This window comes from Nycticebus coucang, chromosome 13 (assembly GCF_027406575.1).
Source record: "Nycticebus coucang isolate mNycCou1 chromosome 13, mNycCou1.pri, whole genome shotgun sequence".
NCBI classification, from domain to species: Eukaryota; Metazoa; Chordata; class Mammalia; order Primates; family Lorisidae; genus Nycticebus; species Nycticebus coucang.
In genome coordinates, this window is record NC_069792.1 from 16,538,353 (window position 1) to 16,551,484 (window position 13,132).

The 13,132-nt window shown below is 43.8% G+C and overlaps 1 protein-coding gene across 1 annotated transcript; it reads right to left on the reverse strand.

The window, feature by feature from the left end:
• Positions 1 to 270: 270 nt before the first annotated feature.
• LOC128563524 (cell division control protein 42 homolog) lies at positions 271 to 1,032 on the reverse strand. Its single transcript, XM_053558891.1, has one exon. It carries the CDS (start codon positions 948 to 950, stop codon positions 375 to 377), a length of 576 nt encoding a protein of 191 aa, XP_053414866.1. The 5' UTR covers positions 951 to 1,032; the 3' UTR covers positions 271 to 374.
• Positions 1,033 to 13,132: the final 12,100 nt, after the last annotated feature.

Genomic DNA, 13,132 nt, shown 5'->3' on the forward strand with positions numbered 1-13,132 from the left:
CCAAAGAGTATCTGGTGTGTCTCTCTATAATGTAATAAATCTAATAATGGTAAAAATCACACTGACTTACCATTGAGAACTTCCACCATGCTTTAGCCGTGCTAAACTCCACAACCAGTGTCTTGTTTATTTGCAGCACTCCTGTGATGGAGGTTCTTTGTTTCCACTTTACAGATGAAAACAAGGGGTAAGGATTTGAACTCAGGATTTAACTCCAGAAATGGTATTTTTAACAACACTGCTTTGCAGATGAATTGTGTGTGATTTTTTTTTTTTCAAAAACGAATTTTAATTTTTAATCTTTAGTTTGATTTAAACATTGCTTTTAGTATGATGCCGACACCAGCTGTGCAGAAAGGGCTCTGGAGAGATGTTCATAGCAGCACACACCTGCGGCTCTTCTTCGGTTCTGGAGGTTCCAGGGCAGCCAATATTGCTTCATCAAATACATTTTTTAGGCCTTTCTGTGTAAGTGCAGAACACTCCACATACTTGACAGCCTTCAGGTCACGGGCCAGCTTTTCAGCAGTCTCTGGTGTGATAGGTTTCTGTTTGTTCTTGGCAAGTTTCTCAATAGTAGAAGGATCATCTCTGAGATCAACTTGGGTCCCAACAAGCAAGAAAGGAGTCTTTGGACAATGGTGAGTTATCTCAGGCACCCACTTTTCTTTCACATTTTCAAATGAGGATGGAGAGACCACTGAAAAGCAGACTAGAAATACATCTGTTTGTGGATAACTCAGCGGTCGTAATCTGTCATAATCCTCTTGCCCTGCAGTATCAAAAAGTCCAAGAGTATGCGGCTCTCCACCAATCATAACTGTGACTGCATAGTTGTCAAAAACAGTCGGAACATATTCAGATGGAAATTTGTTTGTTGTGTAGGATATCAGGAGACATGTTTTACCAACAGCACCATCGCCTACCACAACGCACTTAATTGTCTGCATTGCTGAAATAGTTTTATATCCACTTTAAATATTTCAAATCTGATGTTGACCTCAGCGTCTCCACAGGGGCGTTGGCAGCACTGCGCCTGTGTGTGACTTTTTTTTTTTTTGTAGAGACAGAGTCTCACTTTATCGCCCTCGGTAGAGTGCCATGGCATCACACAGCTCACAGCAACCTCCAACTCCCGGGCTTAAGCGATTCTCCTGCCTCAGCCTCCCGAGTAGCTGGGACTACAGGCACCCGCCACAACACCTTACTCTATCCAGTTGGATACTTTCAGCAGGTACCATTATGTAACCATCTCTGTATCACTCTGTATCCCATCACAGTCTTGTGTCATAAGAAATCAAGAAATATTGTATAACTTACATCCCAAAAGGTAGCCACTTTTTCCACACCTAAGTGTCTCTTAAATCAGAACACATGTCTACTCGATGTCTTGATTCACATGGTAGTCTTTTCCTCTTTTATTTTCTTGAAATGCTGTGATTAACCTTTAGGTGTCTGCCGAACCAATTCAACTGTGCAATCAAGGAATAGTTGTAGAAATAAGCCTGGGTTGAATTAAACCCCACTGCTCAGAGGAAAGATTGGGTCCCTATAGAGGCCATTCCTCTAGATTTCTTAATGCTGAGTATGAAGCAGAGGCGGAATCCAGAGCAGAATACATTTAAAAGTGAACAGGAGGGTGATCAGAGGTAGCTTAGTAGAAATGGAAAATTGTGAGGTCAGTGGTCTCAAGAGAACATATAAATGACAACAAGATTTTGTGAGGAAGGGCAAACTTCCAAATGCTTATTTCTTTGTGATCCCAACACCAAGGTGAGCCAGAAGCACAGGTGAGGGTTAACCAGGAGGAGCCCCTAGTCCATCTGACCCTGAACCGCACATATTCCATTCCCAGATGTCCTGGAAACAGCATTATAATGGGAAAAATCACATTAAAATACTGCCTACAGTCTGAGGCCAGGATGTGGGGTGGTCTGTGTTCTAGCTGTAGCTTAGAGGAAGTCCTGGGAGAATTTGGTAGTGACGTCATGAAGGGAAATCATTAAGTATAAAATCATTATCTAGCCTGTGTACTTGTGTGCCCTCCTTGTCTTGATATGGACATTGGTGTTGTGACTTGAAAGGAAATGTAGTCGATTGCCCTTTCTGTTAGTGTGGCTTGGATGGGAAGGATGAACTGAAAGGAGCTGTGTTCAGGAGAGGGGTCGGGGTTAAGGGAGCCTCTGTGTTTTTATAAGTAAAAGACATTTGAGAATTTTTTATGTTGAGAAGAGAGAATCAGCAGAGAGAGAAACTAGTAGAAATTAGCGAAAGGAGATAACTGAAGCAGCAAGTTCCCAAAGTAGCAATACTGAATGGGGCACAGGGCACATCGGGAGGTGTCAGCCTTGGTATGAAGGAGAGATGCCTTTCCACTGAGCTGCAGGAAGGCGTTAAGAGCAAGCACAGAGGTGGATGTGTCAGAGTGGAGTGAGGCTGGAGTCAGGAGAGGGAGTACTCAATGGCTTTTGAGTTCTGTGCAGAGGAGATGAGGCTCATTACTGAGCATGAAAGGGACACAAGTGAGAGAACAGCTTCAGGAGACTGGAGAAGGTTTGCAATGACTATTCAGTGCACAATGGAGGGCTCCCTTATGCAGAGGGCATAAATGACGTTGGAGACTGTGCTGGCCCATTTGTGCTGTTAGAACAAAGTATCATGGACTGGGCAATTTGTAAGTAATAGAAATGTATTTCTCGTGGTTCTAAGAGGCTGGGAGGTCCAAGATCAAGGTGCTGGTAGGTTTGGTATCTGGCGAGGGCTTTTTGTGGCTTTCAAGATGGTGCCTTGTTGCTGCAGCCTCTGGAGGAGTCAAATTCTCTGTCTTCACATGGCTGGGAAGCAGAAGAGCAAAGAGGGCCTGAGCTAGTTCCCTCCAGCTCTTTTATACGCTACTAACATATTCATTCATGAGTGGCTTAATCACTTCCCAGAAGGCCCCACTCCTAATGCCACTAAAATGGGAATTAAGTTTCAACAAGTGAGTTTGGGGGAGCATTCAGACCATAGCAGAGGCCATTTGTAGTTGGGCTGGTCTGCGTAGTGCTAAGAGTTTCTTCAATCGTGGCGTGGTCTGTGTATTATGAGTTTCTTCAACCGTAATAATAATCTGGAGTAAAGAAAGAGGAGAAGAGATGGGTGGCGCCTGTGGCTCAGTCGGTAAGGCCCCGGCCCCATATACCGAGGGTGGAGGGTTCAAACCCGGCCCCGGCCAAACTGCAACCAAAAAATAGCTGGGCGTTGTGGCGGGCGCCTGTAGTGCCAGCTACTCGGGAGGCTGAGGCAAGAGAATCGCTTAAGCCCAGGAGTTGGAGGTTGCTGTGAGCTGTGTGATGCCACAGCACTCTACCGAGGGCCATAAAGTGAGACTCTGCCTCTACAAAAAAAAAAAAAAAAAAAAAAAGAAAGAGGAGAAGAGGGAAATTACTATCAAAGATTAAAGAAGTAAAAAAGGTTTCTGAGAAGGTAGCGAAGCAAGAAAGTTGGGCCAATATCAGCTGTAGTCATTGGGAGAGCAGGTTGTCAAAGTGTGTTTTTTGTTTGATTTAAAGCATTTCCAACATATCAGGCAGTCATGTCTGAATGGAATCACACAAATAAATGTATTACAAAGCCAAATAAATTGATTTTTAGTTTCTAAAATGTTTGGGTTCTTGGTTCTAGATATATGTGTCTCTGTTCTGCAGAAAAGAGCCCTGTAGCAAGGTGGATCCCAGTCCAACGGGATCACCTTATAGGATCTAGATTCTAAACCAAGACATCCCTTATGCTTTACTTAGGATACAGCGTAAAATGTCTCTGCTGCTGACTGGAGCATTGTATCCCTCAGATCTGTGATTACTTTTCATTTTAACCTTTCAAAGCCAATAATTTTAAAGCCCTCAGCTCAAACTACTTTTACTGGCCTGGAAAGGTGTTATTGCAGTTTAGCAGACATTTTCTTGTTATTAATAATAATGTCATTTGTACACACATACTACTTAAAAAGGAATTCTGCTGGGGTATTTGTTTCAAGAAAATATGATTTTGTGAGTACGTGAGGTGGGTTTCATACTTAAAAACTTAGCAATATTTTTCAAAAGAAAGATTTTTTCAGATTCTACAGGCATGCTTCCATTTCTATTAAGCATAAGTAGTTTCATTTGAAAGAAAGACTTGGATTAAGATGTGCTTTTTTTGGATTAGGTTGAATTCTCATAACATCCTTTAAAGGAGAGTCCAGATTCATAGCCACTAAGGCTCAGTTAAAATCTCCAACATATGTTCTGTTCGTATCTCTTACCTACATTGTACGTTAGCTCTGATACCTGTGGTTATGCTGAGACTGGTGTTCAGTGGGTCATTAAAATCAAATTGAGGCAGGCATCTGAAAAGTCGGACTTCAAGAGCATTCATTCATTAAGATTCTCGCATTTTAAAAGGTTCAAAGGAAAAGTACCTTTCCCAATAAAGGCAGGAGAATCCTAGACAGATGGATAAGAACTATAAGCATTTTAGTGGGAAAATAAAATTATTTGTAGGAAAAAGTCCTAATTAGAAAACAAAAACCAAACATAAAATAAGAATACAATTCCTTTATCTACCAATTTTTTTTTTTGGTTTTGGCCCGGGGCTGGGTTTGAACCTGCCACCTCTGGCATATGGTGCCAGTGCCCTACTCCTTTGAGCCACAGGCACCGCCCAATTTACAATTATTTTATTTTATTTTTTTTTTGCAATTTTTGGCCCAGGGCTGGGTTTGAACCTGCCACCTCTGGCATATGGGACCAGTGCCCTACTCCTTTGAGCCACAGGCACCGCCCTGCAGTCTACAATTTTTTAAATGAGTATTTAGTAGCTAAAGACCCGAGTTCCCAAACTGCATTTTCTAGGCCCTTAGAATCTCCCTAGTTTCTTGGGCCAGACGTAGAAGTTCTGGAAGTAAGTTCTCAATCATCAGCCCTATGAACTTGTTAAAAACGTCAGGCCTCTGTCTACAGCTCTAGAAGCAGAAATTTGATGGATGGGGCTGTCAATTTGTGTTTTAACAACCCAGCAAGCATTTGGATGCTTTGCGGTGAAGTTCAGGAACCTCTGCCCTTAGAGCATCATTCCCAAGCAGTCGAGCGCATTAGAAGTCCCTGGCGGGAGGCTTGACTAAATGTGGGTCCCTCACCCAGCCCCCTAGACTGGGAGTCAGTAAACTGGGGAGCCGCATGGGAATCTGTGTATATAATTTTTTTTTTAATGAAGTAGGTGATTCTGGTGTAAGTATAAGTTCAGATCACAATTTGAGAAATTGTGGTTTGAAGTGGAATTTAAGTGTTGACAAATTAATATTTTTCCCTACAAAATACCCCTCCATAACTGAGCAAAACCCTTTTAACTGCAACTGACAAATATCTGTAACTTTCATTCAGCCTGAAGAATGCCCGCTTGTGGGGAGGTGCGTTGGCTCCCCTCATCCCACTGTCTGGAGACGCAGAGCCTCTGTCTGCTCTTGCTGTGAGTTTTGGCTGCCTATGTTTCATTCCAGGAGCATACGCTAAAGAAAACTAGTGTGAGCCACACCTCCATAGAGGATCAAGTGTTAGGTACATGGTCATCCAAGACAAAGCACAGTGAGGATCTCATTATTTTCCCCTAAGATGAGAACTGAAGCAAGACCACTCTGGGAAAGGGGGCTGTGATCCATGCACAGCCTGCCATGGCAGTACTCTTGTCTAGGCAGGGTGACCTTAAAAGCAAATTTGAGGAATTATTGGTTTAGTATGCAAGGTATGTGTGACGATCGCTAACTGCGATTGGGAATCAGACACGCACCTCATTTCTTTTCCCCGATAAATTTGTTAAAGATCAGTGGTGAACAAAAAGAGCATTTCAAGGCAGAAAGGTGGAGTTGGTGATGGAAATAAAGGGTAATCATTGTGATTTGAATAAATCAGTCATATGTTTTTCTTCTAGGTAGCAGGACCAAATTAATACATCAATAAGATTACTTTGTTTTCATTATATTTGTTTTTAATTGTTATCTGACACACAAAGTAATTAATACTGTATTTCCACTTGTGGTAATGATAAAAATGGCCTTTAAATACTTTTATTTTAATAAAATGGTGTGAGTTAATTGAAAGGAAAACGTTAAGTAAGTAGGAGTTCAGATCACAATATTCTGACGATGGCATGTGAATGATCAATGTTTGGGAAACTGGCTTACAACATAATTTTCATGAATCCGGCATAATTCATTTTACCACTTCTGTAATGTTGAGCTTTCAGTTTGTTTTCTATCGTGAACACTTCACACAGAGCTCTGGTAGCTACATATTGCTCATATCCGTGACAGTTCCCTGAGGAAGATTCATAAATGTGGCCTTGCTGGGTGAAAGGGCAGTCATTAAAGTTTGAACTCACTGTTAGTAAACTGTTAGGTTAGTAAAGCAGTATTTAGGACCCATGGGAATAATTTCTTCTTTGCTACTCAAAGGTTTGCTTAATGCACTTGTCTTTAGGTGTGTTGTGGATACAAATGATAACACCCCCAACACACACACGAGGAAGCCGGGTGAGGGGAAAGTGCTTCATTGTAAGGCCTGGTTTGTAGCTAATGTTAGCCTTTCCAATTAGTGTTGTGATCTTGTGCAAGTCACAACCTCTCTAAACAGTAATTTTCTCATCCACAAAACTATGCTAAAAATAATTCTGTTTACCTCACCAAGTTGTGAAGATTAAATGAAGTGATATATGTGAAAATAGCTTGTAAATGCTGAAGCACGATATAAAATGTGAGTTGTTGGTATTATCATAGTGCAATACACATTTTCCTCTTGAGACATTTTAAGGCACGACTCTCTGACTTCACAGCTACAAGTCACCTCATGCAATGCAGACAACTTTTAGTACCATATGGGGTTAGTGTCTAGAAAAAGTGGAGGGAATAAAAGAAAAAAAGAGCCACATTCCAGAGAGAATCTATGTCTTTACAGAATGCTCCTCTCTGACCCTCCTTGACAACACTGGAACCTGGTCTAGCCTTGTAGTCAACACTAATTCTGGACTTTGATTTGAGCTTGGTTGCTTATCATCAAATCTCAGTGAAAATATTGGTTGCTCAGAAGTCACATTACTTGTTCATCCAGAATTGGTTTACCGGTGGCTTGGGATTTCTGAGTCCAGGCTAGGACCAGGGCCAGCTACTCCGGCACCTGCGTAGGTTGTACTTTTCATCAAGAAAACTAATGATCTTCACTGAGACTCTCTTCTCTTCCTATAACATACATGATGGTTTCTTCTTGTGAGTGGATAACAATGCCAACAAAATCCAGAGAGCAGGGCTAGGTGTGATTGTGGTCAAAGGCGTGGGGGCATCCCAGGGGCTGGGGGGGGATCTGGGGAGTTCTCGAGTTCGCTCTGCTACTTCTCCATGCAGGGCCTGAATTTCCTCATTTGTAAAATAAGAGTGTTAGATTAGGACCTAATAATTAGATGGTCTCCTCAGTCTCTCCCGCACTCAGAACCCATGATTCTGTGGGCCAGTGTATGACCTGCCAGGGCGTTGTTCCCTGTGATCCCTAATGAGGTTTTAGTGGCTGGAAAACAGAAGGACTGTCCTTCCCAACACGCCGCCCTGGGCGGGAGAGGAAGTGCCATCTAGGAGGGTCTCCTCCAGACCAGGGGGAGGAGTAAGGATTCTACTCTGTGACATCACAATATCCAGCCCAGGTGTGACCTCAACTCCCCAGAAGGAGAAGTGACAGGAGGTTCAGTTACTGACAGAGCAGAGGTGGGACGCTACCTGACGGAGCTCGACGGACCGGCCAGCCATGCCTCGGGTGCAGGTGCGTGCCATTTGCTATGCTCCGAATGGGACTTGCTGGTGTCTGAAGGAGAAAGAGGAGAGGTCTCCAAGGAGAGTGTCTCCAGATGTAGGTCTAGGCACAGAGACATTGCCCCAGTAAAGTGCCACATGAACGGCACAAAGCTGGGCACATCTTGCCACCACCCAGGCTTCTTGTCATGGAGCTGGCCCCCAAGGACCTTTCCTAGGCCGTGCTCCACATGTGTTGCCGGTGATATTTTTCTATCTAGATGTTTTCTCTCTCAATAGCCTCTCCCCAGAATGACAGGGAAGAGTAAACAAAAATAAGTTACATGAAAGAAGTATTTTAATAGAAGCTAGTATAAAAAACTGCCCAGGAATAAAAGGAGGAGGGAAAATGTTATTACGGGTTAGCAACCAAGATTGACTCTAAAGGCAAGTTTTGAAATTGAGGCTAAAAGGCAAAAGGCCACCCCCTATAAACAGTGAGAGAGAAGGGCCTTCTGGTTGAGAAATAAGTAAAACAGTTCAGCCGGAACCATCCCCCCACTCCTGCACCTCCAAGGAGCTCTCGCCAGTGAAATTGTTGCTGGGGTTGTGGACAGTTCTGTTTTCTTTACCTTGCCTTGCCTTGGGGTTTTGGCTTCTACAGTATTTGTTTCTTCCTGGAGTCTTAGGGCCCTGAGAGGCTCCGAGTGACGGCAAAGAGCTGTTCTGTTTACCAGTGAGGTGGAGCACGGGGTGGGTGCCAGGCCCTGACTCATCTCCATCTGGACTCCCTTGGGTCTCAGTACACTGCGACCCCAGAGTCAGCACACAGGACTGCTCAGCCAGGCATGCTGAGATCTGCCTGCAAGATCAGAGTTGATGGCGACACTTCCTCTGTGGCAGCGGCAGCCGGTGTTCTGACAGGTAGATCAGTTGTGCACAGAGGACCCCAAGGGCAGTAGACAAGAGCAGGAGGAGATGGACTTTCTATCCACAGGACACAAGTTTCAAGCTCTTTGGCCTCCAACACATCACAAGTAAATACCCCACAGCAGCAAGGCCAGTACTTTCATATTCCATGAAAGTAGTCAAAAGCGTGCGAAACATTGAGAGATCCAGATAAACAAAACACACTTTCATGTTGGTTTTATAGAACACATTCGATGTCTACCTAAAGCAGTCAGTATGGTTTTCACAATTAGGTTATGATCCAACCTCTTTAGATCTAAATATCAAAATCCCATTGGTCCAGTTTTTAAGCTTCATTTATTTTGTAGTCATTTAAAACCAAGTTTAGGCTGAAATAATCTCCACAAAATACAGAATGTCCGAACTCATCTACATTCGCGTTTGTTGACTCCAGTAGAACCTCCATGTTGATACCTCTCTGCGTTCGCTGCCTCCTTAAGTTGACCTAATTTTCACAGAACGGACATGTACCACATGTACATATCCATACGGTAGGCCTAGTTCCTCATGTTGCCCACCTCCACATGTTGACCAGTTTGTTACAATCCCTTGGGTGGCCAACTTACAGAGGTTCCACTGTATAAGGTTCTCCGACAATTGTGCTAACCACATACTGCCACCATCATTCACATACCGCAGAATGGGGGGAATGAACAGGTCACCCATTCCAGCAGTTCTATTTCCTGAAGAAGACACTAGTGTAGGGATGTTAAGTGTCTTGGCCAAGGGCATCCAGCTAGTTGGTGCTGGGGACTAGAGTGTAAATGCTCTCACTCTTGGCTTGGTGGCTTGGTGACCTCTCCCATACACTCTGCCCCCCATGCATGTTAAACATTTTTATTAGTTCACATTTGAAATAACTCTTTATATTTCTAAGTTGGAATATTCTACAGGAGGAAATCTCATTTGCTTACCTGGATGTGGTTATTGGTAAATGCAGGCAGGTGTTCCCCTAGCTGCTGCTGCTCCAAACAAAATAAGCTTTTACTCATGGGCAAGAGAAGGCACTCAAGACCCCCTCCCAAAGGCTGAGATAGTAGTGAAAATAAATCCAGGAATATTCACAGGTTATTGGGAATTGAAGCCTGATTAGTAGTCCATTAAAAAAAGGCATTTATACAACTTACCAACTTTTTGCTTTAAAATAAATATACAGTCTTCCTGTGGCCACCTTTCCCAGCATAGGTAGATCACACTTTGTTTATGAGTATATGTATGGATGCCCTGTGAATGTGCGTGTGAGCAAACACTTCATCTGGCAGATGTGGGGCCATTACCCCATCCATGGTAACCAGCCTACCCTTATTAGCTAACATATCTCCTATACGAGCCTCCTCTGACTTATCCCAATAATTAATATTTTACTTGGAAGTATATTGATAATTTAGGAGCTCCCCCCCCACTTGGCCTTGTCCAGGGTTTGTTTTATGTAGAGCTGCATGTGCTCTACGATCTTGCTCCCCCAATTAATCTGCAAATTTGAGCCCAGGCCCTCACTGGATGAGCGCACCCTCAATTTTTCCAGTTGAATTCATTGCACATACATTATCTGCCCAAAGATCCAAATTCTGAAAGAAAATGAAATGAAATTGAGAATTATTGAATACAAATAAAGACCTAATTTTCATAGTCATTAGCTCCCATCATGAGCCATGGAAAGATCTGATGAATATTTTTTCTAGGCCATTAGATTGTATTTTAGCAACTGACAAGTGCACGTTCTGTAGGGCTCTTCTGTGTGTTTCTGGCTTCCGTGTAGATTGTCTTTAATAAAGGAGAATTATGAAATGATTACCAACAAGATAGAACATTCCATCACGGCATAGGGTTTAAACAGCACTGTGGTAATATCTTTCAGCTTCCGTATTAATTTTAGAAGTTGTGTAATATATTGAGTAATTTTGCACATACTTCGATGTTAGAACTGCAGGAGAAAACTAAGAAGAACAGGGAATGAAAGGAGGTTTAGTTTCAGAATTCTTCATGGTGGTGGTTTTGAAGTCTCAAATCTCTCCAGTAAACTGAGACACAGGTATGCCAAGTCAACTTTTGAAACGTTTCCCCTCAAATTGCCTGAGAAGATACAGCCTTCACAAGTCTTATTTAAGAGCCTCAGGAGAAGAAAAAAGGTGGAAGAAAGTTACATCTCCAGAGATCCCGAGACAGGAAATTCTCTTTTTGCTGCCTCCTGACGTACCTGGTCATCTGGCCTCCCTGGGTCTCTGACACATGCAAGAAACTGCCCTTCATTCAGCCCAGCCCCCATGCCCATTCTCCTAAGAATTGTGCAACAGGCCCTTGTACCCTGAGGCCTGTGAAGTCTGGAAAGGAATGTGACCCAGAGCCAACGGGCGGGCGTTGGTGCCACCAGGGCCCAGCAGAACTCTCCTGCTGTTTACCCTCGTGCCCCATGGGGACCTCAGAGGGAGGAAGGTGTGTTCTAAACTGAGCACGGGAATGGGAGTCCTTGGCAGAAATGTGACGCAATCATTGTAGTATCTTTTACCTGCGCTCCAGAGAGTAGTCCCATCCAGTTTTTCTTTTCTCTTTTTCTAATTTGCTTTTTAGAGATAGGACCCCACTCTGTTGCCCAGGCTGAAATGCAGTGGCCTGATGCACAGCTCCCTGCAGCTCCCAACTCCTGGGCTCAGGCGATCTTTCTGCCTCAGCTTTCAGGGTAGTTAGGACTAGAGGTGCAGGCTACCTCTTCCAGCAGATTTTAAGATGGTTTTTAAAGATGAGATCTCATTGTGTTGCCCAGGTTCATCTTGAACTCCTGGCCTCGAGTGATCCTCCTATCTTGGCCTCCCAAGGTGCTGGCATCACAGGCATGAGCTACCATGCCTGACTCCATCCACTTCTGAGCCACTCTCCCCTTACTCTTACGAGCAATAGGTCTCATGATTCCAGTGCCCTTAACAGGGTGAAGGGTATCCTAGGGGAGGCCCCATATAATAATAAATATTGATGTTGATGACAGAATGCCAGGCACTCTAGGGGTGGGGCAACCCGGGAAATAGTTAAGACTCATCACTTTATAACACAAAGCCAGCTTTCCATCCTGTTGGCTCACCTCCCCCCACCCCCAGACATCCTCCTCCATCATCACAAGCACACAGTCTGGCCACCGTAGTACTTGGTTGGAGCTGTCCGACCTCTTCTGCCTGGGGGGAAAAGTCATCACCTGAGTCATGAATACCCTTCTCTGAAGTTGCCCAAACATGACACCCACAGAAATGGAATGCTAACAAATAGGAAGTGAAAGATTTGCCCGCAGTCTTGACATCTGTGTGCTTTTTAGTAACACTGAGTATAATTGACTGTTTATACCCAAAAGGTGGTCCCAGAAAACCAAACATTTTGGCTAGTTATGAAGACAACATACTTGGCAAAGAGAATGCCAATATTCTCCTCTTTTCTATATTTAGAGTGCAAAGTCATTACTGTTAAAAGAGAGGGAAATTTTTCTTTTTCTGTTAGGATACGTTCCTTTGCATGTTAGGAACTGGCAGCTCTCTGGCTCTCCCAACCAACAATGTATCTCCTCTCCTACCAGGTCCTTTCAAGGTGGTTACCATCCTCTCTCCTTTCTACTCCCAATGAACTCAGTGTCAGTTTCAATTTGATTTGTGTTTTTTGTAAACTTAACATGCACCCAGTTTGACAATAGCACAATAAAATGTTTGACAGAAATTTGGCTCTTAAAGAGTTAAGAATTTAGTTAGGGAGACAAGATGTACACCTGTAAAGAATTCAAAAGCCAGGAAAGAACCACATAACTATGTGAAAAATGTGCATGTTGTGGACCTCAAAGTGCCCCAGGCACTTGGAACTAAGAGGAGGTGAAGTTGTCTGGAGTGTTCAGGTGGCTCTGCGGGGCAGCCTCAGGACGTGGGAGGAACCTTGAAGGAAGGGAAACAGAAAATGACCGATTGGCACAAGGTGGTCCGGCAGGACCGAACTTCCTCCTACTTTAGGGAGGGTCATCTTTTTGTTCTAGGCGGCCCTTCAACTGATTGGATGAAGTCCATCGCCAGAAAACACATCATGTGCTTTGATACTATCTGGAGCCAGTGTTTCACTTTCTCTGGGTGAGAAAAACAATTTCCAAGGGAAAGTGTTGGCCCTGGCCCATTCCACTCACCAGCCTCGTGTCTGCCCTTCCTTCACTTCCACACCCCGTTCTTTGCACAAAGAAAACAATTCACATTGCTTCACGAGGATGTGGGGGAGTCGTGGAAACATGTGGCACCAGGGAGGATGAAATGAATGAACCCGAACAGGTGGCTTCTGTGAAAGCCCCTAAACAGGGCTGCGTCTGCCTTCAATATGCTCTCAAGCTTCCTGAGCCTATTCCTTCATGTCAATGTGTTCCAA